Source organism: Amblyraja radiata, chromosome 17 (assembly GCF_010909765.2).
Source record: "Amblyraja radiata isolate CabotCenter1 chromosome 17, sAmbRad1.1.pri, whole genome shotgun sequence".
NCBI classification, from domain to species: domain Eukaryota; kingdom Metazoa; phylum Chordata; class Chondrichthyes; order Rajiformes; family Rajidae; genus Amblyraja; species Amblyraja radiata.
The window spans coordinates 19231689-19253122 of record NC_045972.1 but is presented as its reverse complement, the minus strand read 5'-3'; the positions used below and the strand labels follow the sequence as shown (position 1 = coordinate 19253122).

Below are 21434 nucleotides of genomic sequence, written 5' to 3'. Positions count from 1 at the left end.
GAATTTGAAAGCCATTAAAATGTTTAATGCTTAACGCAGGGAAGTGCAAACAGTAAGATTTCATAGTATTTCACATCCTTAGAACGTCTCAAAGCACTTTACAGTCAATGAATTAATTTAGAGGCATAATCCCTGATGCAATGCAAGTCAAAAAGAAAACAGGAGGCTGGAATGTGTCGCTGGCTTGTCTTCCATTTCACATCCAGAGTGATCACATGTTATCTCCCTTTCACCATTCCAGGGGGAAATCAGGATCAGGACACCATTGACGAAAGGACAATTAGCAACTCTGATTGGCCCTCACCACGGATACAGCCTGGCCTGCTGAATATCCCCAGCTTTCAGTTTAGTTTAAGTTTTGGGCAGCACGGTGCGCAGCGGTAGAGTTGCTGCCTTACTGCGCCAGACCCCAGTTCAATCCTCATTATGGGTTCTGTCTGGACGGAGTTTGTACGTTCTCCCCATGACCACGTGGGTTTACTCCGGGTGCTCTGGTTTCCTCCCACATCCCAAAGACGTACAGGTTTGCAGGCTAATTGGCTTTGGGTTACAGATTGTAAATTGTCAATAGTGTGCAGGATAGTACGGGTGATTGCTGGTCGGTGCAAACTCGGTGTGCACTTGTCAACTACATTTAGTTTAGAGATACAGCACGGAAACAGGTCCTTCGGACCACCGAGTCCGCACCGACCAACGATCCCACATGTACAATTTTACCGAAGCCAATTAACCTGTGGGAGGAGACCGCAGCACCCAGAGAAAACTTACGCAGGTCACAGGGAGAACGTACAAACTTGGTACTGTACAGGCAGCACCCGTATCAAGATTGAACCCGGGTCTCTGGAGCTGGAAGGCAGCAACTTTAGCACTGTGCCACCGTGCTGTCCAGTGTTAACAGCTTATTTGTTTAACGACTGCAAGAGATCCATCATTTGATCAGTGTGCCTGATCTTCAGCAAGGTCTCAAGGGATGAGGCTGCTACAATCCCCTCCTCTGCTGCTGGAGTTTCCATCGACTGGCACCGTGTCTCTGGTCACAGATCTGGACACTGCGGGTGGCACCTACAAACGGCTTGCCCCTGCCAGGAGTAGCCATGGCATCTGACCACAAGACTATTGATACTTTTGATTGATTGCAGGCTGGCTTCTTGAAGTCTGAATGATTAACTTACAGATCTTCACAGAAAAATTAATACTGAGGCAGAACCAAATGGAAATTCAGGGTCTTGACAGGGGAGGGTGTAAATATAAGAGCAGGGGGGTGGGGGGGAAGAAGATAGCTGAGCTATAGGGCATCAACCCTAATAAATAAAGCAGGGAATTCAGGAATTCTTCACATGTGTGCACACACTCACGTGCACACAAACTCACAATTACATGAGTAATTGAGGGAAACGGTGTATAACGGGAGGTTAAGGAAATACTGATGGAGTCAGATGAAGTTGTAGAGAGTGGTCCATTAAACATCAGAAGCAATCGTCCGAAAGGACACACAATGCTGGAGCAACTCCGCAGGTCAGGTAGAGTCTTTAAAAAACATGGATAGGCAATGTTTCGGGTCTGGACCCTTCTTCAGACTGATTGTAGGAGGGGGAGGAAGTGGTTAGAAAGCTTTTAGAGAGGAGGGGCAGGACAAAGCTCAGCGATTACAGCAGGTGTGAAACAGACGGGTTGAAGAGTTGTGAATTGTGAAGCCAGAGGATGGAACGCAGGAGGAGGGGGGGAGGAGCAATTGCCCGGCTGTGGATCCTGCGCCTGTCTTTCCACTCTGCAGACCTTTCGCTGTCAGACAGTCACCACCTGAAATGAAGGCAGCTCAATAGTCCTGTGACTGTGCCGTCTCTCCGGGCTGTAGGTTGGTGCAGAGTCTGTGCATCTGGTTCAGTGACTCGGTGAGGAAAGTCCCAATGGTGTTAATTTCCATTAGAGTCAGGTTGTCCAGCTAGCGGCAGGGAGGGGGGAAATCAGAGAGAGAAGGTGTGAACATCGATTAAAAAAACCCTCCCACCAAACCATCATAGAATATTAAAATGCCAACTGTGCTGATATTTTACTGCAATCGCCAGCACAGCCCACACACACACTGATGCTCAGAATCGTTAAACAGCAGCTTCTCAACAGACGAGATTCCTGCATTTTCACAGTGAGCAGTCCTGAGCTACAATCTGCCTCATTGGAAACCCTCGGACTACCTTTGATCTGACTTTACTGGACTTTATCTTGCACTAAATATTATTCACGTTTTTCCCTTTATAATGTATCTGTACACCGTGAATGGCTCGGATGCAATCATGTATTGTCTTTCCGCTGACTGGTTAGCACGCAACAAAAGTTTTTCACTGTACCTTGGTACACGTGACAATAAACTAAACTCAAACTCTCCTCTCTTCCAGCTTTCTTACCCCCGTACCCCCGACAATCAGACTGAAGAAGGGTCCTGACCTGAAACCTCACTCATCCATGTTCTTCAGAGAAGCTGCCTGACCCGCTGAGTTACTAAAGCACTCAGTGTCTTTGGTTTGTAAGCCAGCATCAGCAGTTCTGTGTTTCTACAGGGTTAAATGTAAAGCCTCCTACCTTAGCGTGGGCCTCTTGTTGGTTCACAAAGTTATCTGCAGACAACCGAAGCTTTGCTATCCGGGTATCCCAAGTATCTTTGATTAAAGTCCTGATTTCATCGGCTTTGGGAATGTTGTCCGAGGCGCTGGAGAGGGACAACAAATTCAGTGTGGTGATGCAGTGACACAAGGATGTGGATGCTGGAATCTCCAGCGAAAAACAACACTACTGGAGGAACTCAGATAGTCAGGCAACATCCCTGTAGACAGACACAAAATGCTGGAGTAACACAGCGGGACAGGCAGCATCTCTGGACAGAAGGAATGGATTACATTTCGGGTCGAGACCCTTCTTGAGACTGAGAATCAGGGGAGAGGGAGTCTAGAGATATGGAACAGTAAGCAGGGCTCGAAATTAATGGTTGCCCGGGTGCCATTGACCACTCAAAGCGCCGCCGGGCAACCTAAACACCGAGTCATTTTGCCCGGCTTGGCAACCAGATACTGGTTTGTACCGAAGATAGACACAAAATACTGGAGTAACTCCGCGGGTCAGGCAGCATCTGTGGAGAAAAGGAACGCAACGTTTTGTGTCGGCGGTGACGGCTGTATTGCGTGGGCAAGATACTAGGTGCGGGGTGAGGAAGGGTCGCAGCAAATGACGGCCCCGAACAGCGACTCCATCTCCTCCTCCTCCCGCACCCCGCCCGCCCTGATAAGGGCCGCTGCCTGCAAACCCGCTAACCAAAGATCTTATAGCAGAGCTCCGCTATAGAATCTTTGCCGCTAACTGCGCTTTTAAAAAAAAAACGTCCCGCACGCCGAGGCCGGGAGGAGGGAGGGAGGGGGAGGCCTCGGCGTGCGGGAGGGTTTGTTTTGAAAGCGGTTTTCGCCGTTAGCGGGATTGCTGTCGCGGCCGCTGCTGTTGATGTGCGGGACCCGTCATTCGCTCCGACACTTCTGAAGCAGCTGCACCATACATCCTATAGCTGTCGGATCTTTGAGCTGCACCGCTCGGCCCCGCACCTTGCTGTTGGCTGGCGGAGGGAGGCGGTGGCGAGGAAATCCCAACGGCCAAGGCAGCGGGCGATGTTGTCCGAGGAGCGCTGACCTTCCTTCCTCCCCACCTCGCCCCCCTTCTTTCTCTCTCTCTTTTGTACGCCCCCTCCACCCCCCGTTTATCCTGGGACCCCTCCTCTACGTCCGGCACTGATCCACATTCCCGCCTCTATTCAGTCCTCACTGACATCCCCTGCGCTCCTCCCCATCTCGCCCTCCCCCCCCCCCCTCCAATCTATTCATCCTGCTCTGATCACCCTATCCACCTCGCATTAATTCTCCTGCCGCCATACCCCCCCCCCCCCCCCCCCAACATCCATCCTACACTGGTTCCCCAATTCACCCTGTACTTACCCCTTTCCCATCCATCCTGCACTTCTCCTCCATCCGCCCTGTACTAATCCACGCATTCATCCCATACTGACCCACCCTCCATTTACCCTGCACCTTCCCCCATTCATCCTGTAGTGATTTCCCATTCATCCTGCAGACCCTCCGATCCACCCTGTACTGAACCCCCCCCCCCCCCCAATTCATCCTGCGCTGATCCCCCCCCCCCCCCCCCCCATCCATCCTGTACTGATCCTCCCTTTCAAGAAGAATGGGGGGAACAGTCTGAAGAAGGGTCTCGACCCGAAATGTTGCCTATTTCCTTCGCTCCATAGATGCTGCCTCACCCGCTGAGTTTCTCCAGCACTTTTGTCTACCCCCATCCATCCAGTACTGAACCCCCCCATTCAACACCACTGACATCTCCCATGCTCTCCCCTCACAATTTTACCTACTCCAACCAACACGTACTAATTCACCTGCCTCAATCCATCCATTCTGCACCGACTGCCTTAAAACCCCCCCCCCCCCCCCCCCACCGGCCATCTATCCACCCCGCACTGATTCACACACACCCCCTTCCCTGACCCTATTGTCCTGGAAATGTCTTCAGAGCGAATATTGACTATGTTTGATAACGGAATGCAATCAAATGTGTTTTCATTCCCAATGTTATTATTTGTTTTAATCCATAAAGATGGATTAATTAAATTGTGAACACATGAAACATTAAAACCGCCGTGTTCGATTGTCACTTCTACCGTTGACACGTATTACAGAATTCATTTTAACGGTAAATCAATGCTCTTACTATGGAGTATCAGTACTGTAGTTATTTAATGAGCAACATTCACAACTATACGTACGCATATATGTTACCATGGTCCAGGATTTATTGACACAGGTTGATCATACGCTGAATAATCCAAACACATTTTTGTTTGGAAGTGGAAAGAACTAATAGAAATTGCATTAACTGCAATGTGTAAAAAGAGTTGAGATACTGTCTTATAATTTTGCTGCATGTCATTGTGCGAAATATCATGTCTTGATTGGTGAATGTTTAGTTTGTGACTTTATTTGAAGCAGAAATAATATGTGAATGCTTCATTGAGTATAATTCCGACTGGTAACTACGCGCTTTTTCCGAGCACATTATCACATGCGTCGTGCAAGCCGTCTTAAATGACCACCTAAACTGTCATTTGGCAACCTAAAAAGCTGCCAAGGTTGCCCGGCTGGCACCAGGAAAAAAAGTTAAGCGAGAGCCCTGGTAAGGTGTGAAAATGACAAATCAAAGCAGACCATGACAAGGAAATGTAGAATGATTCATTGTTAGCTGAGGGGAAGGTGACAAGGAGGCATACAATCAGTAAAATTAATCAGGGCAGTGAATCTCGTCGAAGAACTAGGGTGCGGGAGGGACGAAGAAAGAGGGAATTCAAGGGTTATTTGAAGTAAGAGAAATCAATATTCATACCACAGGGTTGTAAGCTGCCCTTCCGTGAAGGAAAACGGCCAATGTTATGCAATTTAAAAAAAAGTTTCAGTCTAGAATTGTTCGGTGAACTATTGTAACTTTGTCGGCACCAAAATGTGGCGACACTTGGGTACTGTCTCGGTAAGATTTTTTAGTTTAGTTTAGAGATACAGAGCAGAAACAAGCACTTCGGCCCACGGAGTCAGCGCCAGCCTGCGATCCCCATATAATAACACACTAGGGACGATTTACAATTATTCCAAGCCAATTAGCCTACGAACCTGGAGTGCGGGAGGAAACCGGAGATACCAGAGATAACCCATTTGGTCACAGGGAGAACGTACAAACTCCGTACAGACAGCACCGAGTCTCTTGCCCAGAGTTGGGGAATCGCGGACCAGTGGACATAGGTTCAAGGTGAAGGGGAAAAGATTTAATAGGAATCCGAAGGGTAACTTTTTCACACAAAGGGTGGTGGGTGTATGGAACAAAATGTCAGAGGAGGTAGTTGGGGCTGGGACTAACCCATCGTTTAAGAAACAGTTAGACAGGTACACGGATAGGACAGGTTTGGTGGGATATGGACCAAATGTAGGCATGGGACTAGTGTAGCTGGGATAGTGTTGGCCGGTGTGGGCAAGTCGGGCCGAAGGGCCTGTTTCCACACGGTATCACTCTATGGCTCCATGACCCATAGTCAGGATCGAACCCGGGTCTCTGGCGCTGCAAGGCTGCAACTTTACAGCTGTGCCACCTTGCCGCCCGGAGATCCAATATATGAATTTACCGGGTTATTTGCAAAACAAAACATTTGACTGTACCTGGATACATCTGACAATAAAGTATCAAAGAAACATTGAACATGGTGGCGCTCTCTCAGTCCTACACTGGTGGAAACAGCAAGCCCGGTACTGATCTCTCAGGAGAAGGACTGTGGTGTCCATGATCTTGCAACATCCAGCAGCTAATGACATGGTATTAGATCTGGGAGAAGGAGTGCAGTTCTCCCTGACGTCCTGGCTAATCATCACCTTTTATATAAAGGCATTAAAAACATGATCTGGTCATTTCTCTCTTTTTTCCGAGGAATCTTAGTGCAAACTAATTTGCTGCAACTTGCAACACACAGGACTCAATTTCAATTGTAACTTTGCTGGCTGTAATGAGCTTTGGCAGTTTCTGGCGTTGTCAAGGGCATTACCCAGATGGAAGTAAGATTTTCTTTAAGAAAGTTGCCCGAAATGCAGGCTCCACGGGTGGTTCAAGGGGACCCTGAAGAGCAAGTTAGATGAGCGGCAATTATTTTCTGGTTGATGAAGGGAAAGCGAGAAATGCCTTATGAGTGTCCTCCTTATGTTGGGCCTTCATCCTTCATTTCAATTATGTCGACAAAAGAAAATTATCACCCGGGGCCGCACACACATGAACTTACACTCCCAGATTGCCCGTTCATTCCCAATTCAATTCGGAGCAATACTAAATGGTGAGGAGACAAAAAGCAAAGTGCTTCAACTTACATGATCGCATCTTGTGAAGCCAACACAAAAGTGGCGAGAAACAGAACAAAGCTGATCCTGAGAAAATGGGGACGGGAGGCCAGAATTTGTCACATGCTTAAATAACCCAGTAATGCAGAAACAAAGATCTGCAGATGTTGCTTTTCAAAAAAAGACACAAAGTGCTGGAGTAACTCAGCGGGTCAGGCAGCATCTCTGGAGAACATGGATAAGTGGCATTTGGAGTCGGGACCTTTCTTCAGACTGATTGTAGAGAAGAGGGACAGGAAAGCTGTGAGAGGAGAGGCAGGACAAGGTGTGGCAGGGAATAGGCCTCTTCTATCCTTGTCTCCCACTTTATGACTCTGGCCTCTGTCCAACCATCTGCCAACCAAACAAAATTCCGCAACCATATCCACCTATCACTATCCAGTCGCCAATCGGTCTGAAGAAGAGTCCCGACCCGAAATGTCACCTATCCATGTTCCCCAGAGATACTGCCTGCCCCGCTGACTTACTCTAGCATATTGTGTCCTTTTTTCTTAATAAAACCCAGGTTCAATGTAAAGTCTGTATGTTTAACTCTAGTTTAGTTTTAGATATACAGCGTGAAACAGATCATTCAGCCCACTGAGTCCACTGTGACCAGCGATCACCCATACACTAGTTCTACCCTACACACTAGGGACAACTGAGAGAAGCCAATTAAATTACAAACCTGCACGTCTTTGGAGTGTGGGAGGAAACCCGAGCACCCGGAGAAAACCCACACGGTCATGGGGAGAACATACAAACTCTGTACAGACAGCACCCGTAGTCAGGATCAAACCTGGGTCTCTGGCGCTATATGGCAACTCTACCGCTGCACCACCCTCAGTTAGGACACTTAGTGTCAACAAACTGGGGAGTGAGGGTATCAGGTATAAGAACCAGAGGACAGCAGAACATGAATAACTTTAGAAGAGAAACAAAAGCAAAGTAAAAAATCAAGGAGCATTACACTGGCGGACTGTGCATGTTACTTACTGATTCAACAGCAACTTAGTCAGTTCCATGTAGTGAGGGTTGGGCATTGGGGTAAAAGTTTCCTCTTTACGCTCCTGTTCCTTGATTTGCTCAAGTTTTTCTGAAGGAAATCAAAATATTCACTCAATATTCTATCTGCAATGATCTGATTCAAAGTTACATGCGTTACAGACGGAAACGTGATTGCTCGTTCACTTAGGTCTCTCAGTAGGTTGTTCCAGAGACTCCGGCACAATAACTGGGTCTACACTCTAGTGCAGGACCATAGAGGTGCAACCACTTTCAGATCAGATATTAAAGCGAGGCATCAGTCTCTTCCTGGGTGGTAAAAGATCTTGTGGATTATTTTTAGGAGCAGGGGAGTCATCTTAGTAGAAACAAGGAACTGCAGATGCTGGTTTACAAACAAGACACAAAGTGCTGGATTAACTCTGTGGCAGCATCTCTGAAGAACATGGAGAGGCGACGTTTAGGGTCAGGAACCTTGCTGTGGTAGGCAAGGGAAGAAAGCTGGGAGAGAGGCGGGGAAGGACAGAGTATGGCAAGTGATAGGTGGATACAGGTGAGGGGGGGGTGGATAGGCAGAAGGATGGAAAATACCAAAGATGAAAAGTCTAAAGGTGTGAGATAAGGATAGAAAGATTGTGATTTGCGAAGCCAGAGGAAGGAATGTAGGTGGAAGGGGAAGGGAAAATGGGTTCAGATGGGGTACGGGGATTGGGGGGGGGGGAAGAACTGAGTGGGGGGGGGGGGAGGATTGTAAATTACCTAAAGCTGGAGATCTCAATGCTCATACGGTTGGGTTCTAAGCTACCCAAGCCCAAGCATAAGAGGTCTTATTCCTCCAGTTCTCATGTGGCCTCACTCTGGCCCTAGAGGAGGATGGGAAAGGGAGTCTGATAGCAACAAAATCCCCTTTAAATGTGTATGTTTTAAAATATCTTCTCTGAACAGCAGGCCACACCACTCACTCACCCACATCCATCCATTCTGGTGCAATGATTCTGCATTTTTGTCTCTGCTTTAGATTAATAGCCAGCCACACAGGCACATCGACAGGAAGCCCGGGATTGAAAGGTCCCAAATCGCCCTGGATAAGATAATCAAAGAGCACACATTGACAATAGTTTGAAAGCAATGCAAGTTTATAAACAAATCAAATACCATCAAAGGTAGTAGTAGAGGCAGCACTGAAGTAGCGCAGCTGGTAAAGCCACTGCCTCATGGCGCCAAAGACCTGGGTTCGATCCCAACCTCAGGTGCTGCCTGTATGAAGTTTGCATGTTCTCTCTGTGATCGTGTGGGTTTCCTCTGGGTGCTTCAGCTTCCTTCCACATCCCCAAGACGAGACATGCAGCCTTTATAAATTGGCCCTATCGTGTGGGAACAGATGTGAACTATGTGGGATAACATAGAACTGGCGCGAACGAGTGATCGATGATCGGCAAGGGCTCGGTGGGCCAAAGGGCCCATTTCCTCGCTGTATCTCTGAACTAAACTAGTCATTTGATGCATGCAAACTCTTGCAGTATAATTGGCTGCTGCGCTTCATACTCTTGAAAATAACAGGTTTAATTATGCATGAAACACTTTGGGATATTGCAATGGCCAAATGCAAAACAATATTAAAATCCAATCTTTCTTCAATTACTTTCACTAAACGACACGGAAATAAAATTGACACATGACCAATGAGACAAATCAAGATGTGCCCTTAGTTTATTGAACCTTTTAATCATACCTCAATGATACATATTCAACTCTGACCTAAGGATCTTGCATATTCTCACTGTAACTGTGTGTCTCTCTTTCAGGTGATCCAAAAGATGTTGCCAGGATGGTTACTGGAAATCACTGTTAGTATAGGTGGACAGTAGGGGAAAGTGGGATTTGATGAGCATATGGAAGAGAACAAGTTACAGGGAAATAAATTTGGGTGGCACAGTGGAGCATCAGTAGAGTTGCCCACCATAGCCGGGTTCGATCCCGACTACGGGTGCTGTTTGCACGGAGTTTATATGTTCGCTCTGTGATTGCGTGGACTTTTTCTGGGTGCTTCGGTTTCCTCTCACACTCCAAATACGTACAGGTTTGTAGGTTAATTGGCTTAGGTAACAATTGTAAACTGTCCCTGATGTGTACGATCGTGCTAGTGTATGGCGGGGTGATCGCTGGCCGGCACGGACTCGGTGAGCCGAAGAGCCTGTTTCCTCTAAAACTAAAAAATGGAAGAATGGATTGAAGGGATTGCTCTGAGTGTCTTTTACGTTGTAAAAATATAATGCATCAGAAACTTAGTCAGGAATTCAGTCAATGTCAGGGAAATATTTGAATTTGGAAATAAGAGACTGCAAACCTATTCAAAAAGAACAGTGAATTTTCAATTCAAATCCAATATGACAAAACAGAGGATATATATACATGAACAGCCTTGATCAGTTAGAGTTAAAACAGCCGACATTTGTAATCTGGAGCTGTTAAGATCAAGGCAACATCACAGGTCTGAAGAAGGGTCTCGACTTGAAACGTCACCCATTCCTTCTCTCCAGAGATGCTGCCTGTCTCGCTGAGTTACTCCAACATTTTGTGTCTACATAAGATTGGAGCAGAATTGGGCCATTCGGCCCATCAAGTCTACTCCCTCATTCAATCATGGCTGATCTATCTCTCCCTCCTAACCCCATTCTCCTGCCTTATGCCCATAACCTCTGGCACATGTACTATTTAAACCAAATGTGGTTGATACTTGATGCATCGAGACTTGATTTAAATAACATTCGGACTCAAACAATTTCTCATATGCTTTGAAACACAGGCAAATCTCAAAATTCTGCTCCAACAGTGTAGATTATGTATAGGAAGGAACTGCAGACAGTGGCGGACTGGCCAGGGTGTCAGCTTGCCCAATGGCAAGTGGGCCCCTGATGAAGTGGGCCCCCTTTGTCTCCTGACAACCAATATTTTTAGATCCAGTCCGCCACTTACTGCAGATGCTGGTTTGCACCGAAGATAGGAGACACAAAATGCAGGAGTAACTCAGCGGGTCAGGTAGCATCTCTGGAGAAAAGGAATAGGTGACGTTTCCGGTGTTTGTAATCAGTTTTTTATTTTGGAGGGGTGCAGATAATTATTGTTGGGGATTGTTGCAGATTAAGTTTACACGAAATAAAGGCCTGTTATTTTAGTTCTGGAATATACAAAACAGTCGAAAGTGCTGGAGATTTATTTCCAAGTACACTGTTAGAGGAGCCAATTGCCGTCACATCTACAGTGTTTCAGCACACACTGACCTAGAAGTATTAAAATAAAGCAGGCTCCGCTGCAAAAGACTCACGGTAATTAAATAGATTTTATCCAGGCTAAAGTTGGGTATGATTGAGACAGTCTGTTTTTCCGCAATAAACTCCACCTCCGAGGGGTCCATCGCTGTCCGCGCTGGAACCCGGAGACACACCGATAGAACGCAGAGACACACCGATAGAACGCGGAGACACAGACACAGATAGAGATAGAACTCTGAAACTTGCAACACACTTTCCCGCGCAAACACACAAGCCCGGATCAGCAACGCCGTCACTCAACAGAGTTCCGCCCCGCCTCCTCGACCATTTGCCACGCCCACCAAGCAGTAACTTGCTCAACTCTTAAAGGAACAGAAACGTTGAAGAACGTAGAAATAAGGAAATACAAATGCTGGTTTACAGTGCTGGAGTAACTCAGACTTAACATGCTTAGGATTCACATACTCCGTGTAAAAACAAAATTTTCCCTGAACGACTATGAACTTTAAACTTTGCCCTTCTCACCTTAAAGCTATGCCCTCCAATATTTGATATGTCCATCCTGGGAAAAAGGTTCTGATTGTCCATCCCATCTATGTCACTGTCTATCCCATCTATGCCACTGTATACCCCAACTATGCTACTGAGTACGCTATCTATGTCACTGTCTGTGCCATCTATGCCACTGTCACACCCATCTATGCCACTGTCACACCCATCTATGTCCCTGTCACACCCATCTATGTCCCTGTCACACCCATCTATGTCCCTGTCACACCCATCTATGCCACTGTCACACCCATCTATGTCCCTGTCACACTCATCTATGCCACTGTCACACTCATCTATGCCACTGTCACACTCATCTATGCCACTGTCACACCCATCTATGTCCCTGTCACACTCATCTATGCCACTGTCACACTCATCTATGCCACTGTCACACTCATCTATGTCCCTGTCACATCCATCTATGTCCCTGTCACACCCATCTATGCCACTGTCACACCCATCTATGTCCCTGTCACACCCATCTATGTCCCTGTCACACCCATCTATGTCCCTGTCACACCCATCTATGCCACTGTCACACACATCTATGTCCCTGTCACACCCATCTATGCCACTGTCACATCCATCTATGCCACTGTCACACCCATCCATGTCCCTGTCACACCCATCTATGTCCCTGTCACACCCATCTATGCCACTGTCACACCCATCTATGTCCCTGTCACACCCATCTATGTCCCTGTCACACCCATCTATGTCCCTGTCACACCCATCTATGCCACTGTCACACCCATCTATGCCACTGTCACACCCATCTATGCCACTGTCACATCCATCTATGTCCGTCACACCCATCTATGTCCCTGTCACACCCATCTATGTCCCTGTCACACCCATCTATGTCCCTGTCACACCCATCTATGTCCCTGTCACACCCATCTATGTCCCTGTCACACTCATCTATGCCACTGAAGGTGGTTGCCGGAGGTTGCAGGTGGTTGCCGGAGGTAGGTTGGTTTCCGGCAACCACCTTCAACTAGCATCGCAACCGGCTTCGACTAAAAAATTACCGATTTTTAAAACGGCAACCTATTTTTAGTCGCGGCCAGTTTTGAATTTTTTGAAATAATCGCCGGAACATAGAAGAAGCGGAAACTACTTTCGACCATTAGGGAGACTGACAAAAACCTCCGGGAACCGCACGGAAACCTTGGGTGGGGCGCAAAGTCTCCAGAGGTTTCCGTTCAGGTTTCCTAAGTGGGACAGGGGCATTAATCAGACTAGTTGTAGAGGGGAGTAACAGAAGTAAGAAAGAGCAGGACAATGACCCGAAACGTCACCTATCCATGTTCTCCAAAGATGCTGTCTGACCTGCTGAGTTACTCCAGCACTTTGTGTTTTTCTATTGTATAAACCAGCATCTGCAGTTCCACTTTAATAAATAATAATAATAATAATAATAATAATAATAATAATAATAATAATAATAATAATAATAATAATAATAATAATAATAATAATAATCTTTATTGATCCCCTCAGGGAAATTCAGATGTCCAGAAGCCCCCAACCAATAAACCTACAGATTCAAAACGAACGCAGACAGAAAATACATAGAATACAATGTGGACACTACCTGAGAGCAATAAATACTTAAAAAGACCAATAATTAACAGTTAAAAATTAAAAATTGCAGAATGCATCCCCCTACAGCCTAGCGGTCCGAATTATAAAATCTAATGGCTGCAGGGGTGAAGGATCTCCTGAACCGCTCCGTTCTACAGGACAGGGAGAGGAGCCTGTTGTTGTTCCGAGTGCTCTTTTGACTCTCCAGAATTACATAGAGAGGATGCCCGGGGTTTTTCAGGATGACCTGCACCTTGTGCCTCATATGCCTCTCAAGCACATCCATCCCAGAGTCTACTCTTTATCACTATTTTCCAGGTGTTCTTGTCCATCAAAATCAGATGCCATTTCAGACTCACTACTAAATACAGAATCGAATAAAGATACTCCTGTGGTACCAATCTTAATCAAGGATAAATCATCTCTAGAAATCCATCTAAATACTTCCTCTTTATTGTTAGCCATCGAATTTCAGCCTGCCTAGTGGAAGGATAATTGAAATTTCTGGTAATAAATAATTTATATTATTTTGCTGCACATTAATTAATTTATGAAACTCCATTTCCTCTTGAGCTGATCATTCAGGAGACCTACCCACATACACGTTTTAATATCATAATTCATTCTGAGCTCCAAGGACACCCAAGAGCAGAACAATATTCTGGAAGGTAAAATTAAAAGATAATGTGATTGATTGAAAGATATAGCATGGAAACAACTCCTGCAACTCACCGATTCCACTCACACTAGTTGTATATTATCCCACTGTTGCATTCAATTCCAATACACGAGGAGCAATTTAGAGAGACCAATTAATCTACAAGTCTGCAGATCTTTTTGGGATGTGGAATTTTGCATATCTGCAGTTTCTTGTGATGCCAGGTTTTGCCCTACTGATGCACCAAGAAGGTGAGTGCCCTGTCTTAGAATTAGTCATAGTCATATATCATGGAAACAGGCCATTTGGCCCAACTTGCTCATGCCGGCCAAGATGCACCTTTTACACTAGTCCCACCTGCTTGTGTTTGCACTGTATCACTTTACATCTTTCCAATCCAAGAATCTGGGAAAATATCTTTTAAATGGTGTTATCTGCCTCAACTACCTCCTCTAAATACCCACCACCTTCTGTGTGAAAAGGTAGCCCCTCGGGTTTCTATTAAATCTTTCTCTTCTCACCTCAAGTCCATGTCCTCTGGTACTTGATTTCTCTACCCTGGGTAAAAAAACTCTGTGCATCTACACTATCTATCCCCTCGTGATCTTATACACCTCATCCTTCTGCTCCTCAAAAAATAAAGTCCTAGACTACTTGGTTCTTGGTTTCTTGTTCCTCCAAAATATTCCAAATGGAATTTAAACTAGAGGTGGTGAAGGGAGGGCTACCATAGCTCAGGCCCTCAAGTCCTGGCAACATCCTAGTAAATCTTCTCTGCATCCTTTCCAGCTGAACAACATATTCCCTACAACAGGATGACCTAAACTGAAACCAACACTCCAATTATTGAAGGTTTTTTTTTCTGATTTGCCTGGTGCCATTTACAAACATATAGTTGGGGGGATTTTTTCTTGCAAATCTTCTTCCAAGGAATCGCATGTCTCTTTATGCCTAGATTAAACATTTCAGAGACTTGGAATTTGCAAAGTGGTGCTGGACGTGGCAACTATCTGCATGTTGTCCCAGAAGAGGTTCTATTACACTCACATATATGATTTGGTGGATAGCATGCAGAGTAACCATTTCAATGTTTCTCATTACACATGACTATTAAGAATCCATTGAGCTACTGTACCATTGAAAATAAATCACAGCAAGTTTTCATCTGGCCATCTCCCTGGATCAAAATGAAAGAAAAGTTAACCATGCTCTGTTAATAACATGGAACGCTGGCAAGAAAATGCTTGTGTAAACTGTGTGTGCGTTTAGATTCTCACACTTCTGAATGTTATTCCACGTGATTCCACGGTTCCAAATGTCAGTTGGAGGGACCGCATCACCAACGCCCTGCTCTCTGGGGAGAATCCACCTCTGACCGAGAAGATTCAGTTCAAGAAGGATGAGGCTCGGTGGTCACTGCCACCGCCACCGCCACCCAGACACGCCAGCAAACAAGGCTGTGCTGTGGGAGCTCGCCCGTGGAAGACGTGACCCGGGACGGCAAATCAAGACGATGCTGAAGACGTTGATGGAAGATGCATGTGTAGAGACAAAAGAGGAGCTTGACAGCTGCATGGAGGACAGGGACGTGTGGTGCATCCATCACCGTGCCCGTCGGAAACCAGCGCCAGTGCGTCGCTAATGTTTTCAACGATGATGATGTTCCAAGGTCAGTCTTGATTACAGTTACATAGCAAAACATGACAGCAACTTGGGAAACAGAGAAGTGGAGTTAGTTGCAAAGTAAACGTTCCTGGATGAGATATGAGGAGATGTTAAATCATTATTAAAGCTGCTAATAGCACCACCAGTGGCAATGGTCCTTTATTTGTCACATATGTAACTGCACAGTGAAATTCTCTTTGCATGTATTACACATCCAGGCGCCGCCATGTTTTAGCGCCATTTCCAAAGTCCGGTCAGCCCACGTGCTCAATGTACTGGAGCAGTTCCAGTGAACCAACGTCCCTCTCCTCGTTGGAGGATGTTAATACAGTGTGACATATTTACATGATAACTTTATATCATTAATGAGCATATAGAAATAGATACTGGAAAATGTCTTCAGGTCTCGACCCGAAACATCGCCTATCCATGTTCTCCGGATATGCTGCCTGGCCCGCTGAGTTACTCCAGAATTTTGTGTCCCATTTTGTAAACTAGCATCTGCAGTTGCTTCTTTCGAAACTCTGTAGGAGGATGCATTACTTATTTTTGGTACAGGACACCGATGTTTAAGATTATTGATCCTGTTAAGGGCCTGTCCCACTTGGGTGTCATTTGCGCGTCACGCAGATGGCGCTCGAAGATTTTGTACATCCCAAAATCTTGGGGCGCAACCGCGCGTCACTGCCTACGTCACCACGCACCATGCGCTCATCACGTGCACGGCACGATGCGCGCGTCGTGCGTCTTGACGCGTAATGATGTTGCGTAAATTCCGCGCAAATGACGCCCAAGTGGGATAGGCCCTTTAGGCTGCAATTTCTTTACCGACATGCACTGATCCCAAGTAGTAAAAAACTGCAAGTGTAGGGGATCAGAAATAACAACAGAAAAAAAAGCTTAAGATACTCAGCAGGTCAGCCAGCATCTGTGGAGAGAGAGAGAGAGTTCTGATCAAATATAATTGATCTGAAAAGTTTACACTGTTTCTCTCTCCACTTTTACGTGCAAATCTAACAACATAACCTTACCCTTCAACTCCTACATAAATTATGTGATGTTCCGTTAAGATATTACAGGAAATTTCCTCCAATGTTGACACCAAAACAACGGCCCTGCATGTGTTTGCAATTTTGTTATGGATACCACAGAGAATAAATCAATCTATGTGTCATTGCAGAATTTTATTTTATCTAAGCTATCGTTAAGAAAACCATAGATTGTTATGGTTAATTGCAAGGCTCACAGATGTTTTGCTACACAAGGGGGGCAAACATTAAATGAAATGCCGGGTAGTTATATGTAGAAAATTAGTTATACGTTTTTATATTAAAAAGGCACAGAAAATTGATCCAAAGAATGCCAAAAGTTGACTTCAATACCATCTTAGGTAAGACCATTGTGAACATAACTGATCTGATGTTCAACAACTGGAGGATGGTGCTGAGCTACTACCTACCTACTCCCCTTATAACTCAAGCTAGTTATAGGACAAACCCCTGTCACCATTCATGTGAATCTTTTTTACCTCCTCTCCAGCTTAAACACATTCTTCCTATGGTACGGTGACTGAAACCGCACACAAGACTCCAATCATGGTATTACCAACATCTTTTACAGCTGTAATATGACATCCCAACTCTTGTACATCATGAACTGAATGATGAAGGCAAGCAAGCCAAATGCATTTCTTCACCACCCTGTCTAACTGTCACTTTCAGGGAATGTGAATGTACTTGTACCACCAGATCTCTCTTCAATAATGTTCCTCAGGGCTTGATATTCACTGCGTAAGTCTGCACTGTTTTAATTTGCCAAAATGCATCACTTTGTGTTTGTTCAAATTAAATTCCATCTGTCATTCCCTTGCCCACTCTCCCGGTTAATCCCCATCCTGCTGTAACCTTAGAAGACCACCTTCACTGTTCACCATGCTTTACAGGAGGGATTGTGTTCCTAGAAACATGTCCTTCGTGGGATTTCAGGTAATGCACAACTGCATCGCTTGTGCCAGCAACAAGAATCACAAGTCGGGGGAAAACAATATTGTATTAATTTAATTATTTTCCCCCCATAATTCTTGTGAGCAAATTTCATTCAGTATCTGAAGAAGGGTCCCAACCTGAAACATTATCCATCCTTTTTCACGAGAGATGCCGCCTGACATGCTGAGTTACTTCAGTACTTTTTTTCTATCTTAATATCAGTTCCTGTTTCCACCATTTTTTGTTTGCACTGTTTGCATAATTCCATGATGATGCCCAACGCAGGCGACTATTTGCACGCTAGCCACAGAAGCAGATCTACACTTTTAAATCTCTGCTCCCTCCTACAGCAACATTTCTTATATTACTCCCTTCTCATGTTTTCTGTACACTGTGAATGGCTCGATTGTAATCATGTATTGCCTTTCCGCTGGTTGGTTGGCACCCAACGAAAGCATTTCACTGTAACACATCTGCGTGGCAGATGCAGTATAATATAGATAAATGTGAGGTTATCCACTTTGGCGGCAAAAACAAAGGGGCAGATTACTATCTCAATGGGGTTAGGTTAGGTAAGGGGGAGGTGCGGCGATACCTGGGCATCCTTGTACACCGGTCACTGAAAGTTGGCTTACAGGTACAGCAGGCAGTGAAGAAAGCTAATGGAATGTTGGCCTTCACAACAAAAGGATTTCAGTATAGGAGTAAAGAGGTTCTTCTGCAGTTGTTTTGGGCTCTGGTGAGACCACATCTAGAGTATTGTGTACAGTTTTGGTCTCCTAATTTGAGGAAGGACATCCTTGTGATTGAGGCAGTGCAGCGTAGGTTCACGAGATTGATCCCTGGGATGGCGGGACTGTCATATGAAGAAAGATTGAAAAGACTAGGCTTGTATTCACTGGAGTTTAGAAGGATGAGGGGGATTCTTATAGAAACATATAAAATTATAAAAGGACTGGACAAGCTAGGTGCAGGAAAAATGTTCCCAATGTTGGGCGAGTCCAGAACCAGAGGCCACAGTCTTAGAATAAAGAGGAGGTCATTTAAGACTGAGGTGAGAAAAAACGTTTTCACCCAGAGAGTTGTGAGTTTATGTAATTCCCTGCCACAGAGGGCAGTGCAGGCCTAGTCACTGGATGGATTTAAGAGAGAGTTAGATAGAGCTCTAGGGGCTAGTGGAGTCAAGGGATATGGGGAGAAGGCAGGCACGGGTTATTGATAGGGGACGATCAGCCATGATCACAATGAATGGCGGTGCTGGCTCGAAGGGTTGAATGGCCTCCTCCTGCGCCTATTTTCTATGTTTCTATGTTAACTCGGTACACGTGCCATTAAACAATAAACTAAACTAAACATTCATGGAAGTTTTGTTATTATGCTTTGCCTTTCCTCTTTGAGTGCCCATCTGAAGATTGTGATTCCTCGCACTAGCGGTCTCGCGCATTTGTTGAGTAGCTGGGTGATGAATGTTAGTGGGAAGTTCGAATAGGGAGACCATGAGTTATATCTCCTGCATCTTGAAGTCCACCCATAGATGCTCTGCAGGAGAGTTATCTGTGGGGTAGAAATGTGAACATTTGCTGATTACTCCCACTCATTCTATATACTGAGACCAACATTTTACTTCTTCCCCAGCTGAAATCATGCAATCAAACTCTGCAGAGAGTACATATACAGTGGCTTGCAAAAGTATTCATACCCCTTGAACTTTTCCACATTTTGTCACGTTACAACCAAACGTAAATGTATTTTATTGGGATTTTATGTGATAGACCAACACAAAGTGGCGCATAATTGTGAAGTGGAAGGAAAATGATACATGGTTTACAAATTTTTTTACAACTAAAAAACTGAAAAGTGTGGCGTGCAAAAGTATTCAGCCCCCTTTACTCTGATACCCCTAAATAAAATCCAGTGCAACCAATTGCCTTCAGGTCACCTAATTAGTAAATAGAGTCCACTTGTGTGTAATCTAATCTCAGTATAAATACAGCTGTTCTGTGAAGGCCTCAGAGGTTTGTTAGAGAACATTAGTGAACAAACAGCATCATGAAGCCCAAGGAACACACCAGACAGGTCAGGGATAAAGTTGTGGAGAAGTTTAAAGCAGGGTTAGGTTATAAAAAAATATCCCAAGCTTTGAACATCTCACTGAGCACTGTTCAATCCATCATCCAAAAATGGAAAGAGTATGGCACAACTGCAAACCTCCCAAGACATGGCCGTCCACCTAAACTGACAGGCCGGGCAAGGAGAGCGTTGATCAGAGAAACAGCCAAGAGGTTCATGGTAACTCTGGAGGAGCTGCAGAGATCCACAGCTCAGGTGGGAGAATCTGTCCACAGGACAACTATTAGTCGTGCACTCCACAAATCGGGCCTTTATGGAAGAGTGGCAAAAAGAAAGCCATTGTTGGAAAAAAGCCGTAAGAAGTCCCGTTTGCAGTTTGCCACAAGCCATGTGGGGGACACAGCAAACATGTGGAGGAAGGTGCTCTGGTCAGATGAGACCAAAATTGAAGTTTTAGGCCTAAATGCAAAACGCTATGTGTGGCGGAAAACTAACACTGCACATCACCCTGAACACACCATCCCCACTGTGAAACATGGTGGTGGCAGCATCATGCTGTGGGGTTGCTTTTCTTCAGCAGTAACAGGGAAGCTGGTCAGAGTTGATGGGAAGATGGATGGAGCCAAATACAGGGCAATCTTGGAAGAAAACCTGTTAGAGTCTGCAAAACACTTGAGACTGGGGCGGAGGTTCACCTTCCAGCAGGACAACGACCCTAAACATACAGCCAGAGCTACAATGGAATGGTTTAGATCAAAGCATATTCATGTGTTAGAATGGCCCAGTCAAAGTCCAGACCTAAATCCAATTGAGAATCTCTGGCAAGACTTGAAAATTGCTGTTCACAGACGCTCTCCATCCAATCTGACTGAGCTTGAGCTATTTGCAAAGAAGAATGGGCAAAAATTTCAGTCTTTAGATGTGCAAAGCTGGTAGAGACATATCCTAAAAGACTTGCAGCTGTAATTGCAGTGAAAGGTGGTTCTACAAAGTATTGACTCAGGGGGGCTGAATACTTTTGCACGCCACACTTTTCAGTTTTTTATTTGTAAAATAATTTGAAAACCATGTATCATTTTCCTTCCACTTCACAATTATGCACCACTTTGTGTTGGTCTATCCCAATAAAATACATTTACGTTTGTGGTTGTAACGTGACAAAATGTGGAAAAGTTCAAAGGGTATGAAAACTTTTACAAGCCACTGTAGATCAACCTTAAACCCTCACATTAAAATAACATTTGTTAGATCTGTCTACAAACACGTTACAGTGACAGACCCACAGTGAGGAAATGAAAAGCCTACAAGCAATATTGAAAAATGTACTCATTTAATTATATAGTTTACAAATATAATTTTTAACGTGAAGCCATAAAAAAAGATAACATTTCATGTTGTAATCATGGCACTGGATCATGAACTCTTTTAAATACATTTTGCGTCCAACTCTCCTGACGGTGTTGGCTGTATTTGTTGTTCCATTGTAGACTATCTACTCAAAGATGCCGTACATGATAGACTGTGCTTTGTATGGGAGTCTAAACTGTTGATTTAATGGTAGAAGGTATCATCTTTAAGTCCAATCTGTCCGCCCACATTTCCTACTGAGATCAATGGATAGTCTAGTTCAGAATGTTGCTAATGTCCTCTTTTTCTTGGCCAAAAGAACTGCCACCAGGTGTGACTT

The 21434-nt window shown here is 45.1% G+C and overlaps 1 protein-coding gene across 1 annotated transcript; it reads right to left on the bottom strand.

The window, feature by feature from the left end:
• On the bottom strand, positions 1 to 11548 carry gins2 (GINS complex subunit 2). Its single transcript, XM_033035825.1, has 5 exons — positions 11284 to 11548; positions 8925 to 9039; positions 7950 to 8049; positions 2578 to 2704; positions 1 to 1942 (listed from the first exon to the last, which is right to left on the bottom strand). The coding sequence occupies exons 1-5, from the start codon at positions 11371 to 11373 to the stop codon at positions 1817 to 1819; spliced, it is 558 nt and encodes a 185-aa protein (XP_032891716.1). The 5' UTR covers positions 11374 to 11548; the 3' UTR covers positions 1 to 1816.
• Positions 11549 to 21434: the final 9886 nt, after the last annotated feature.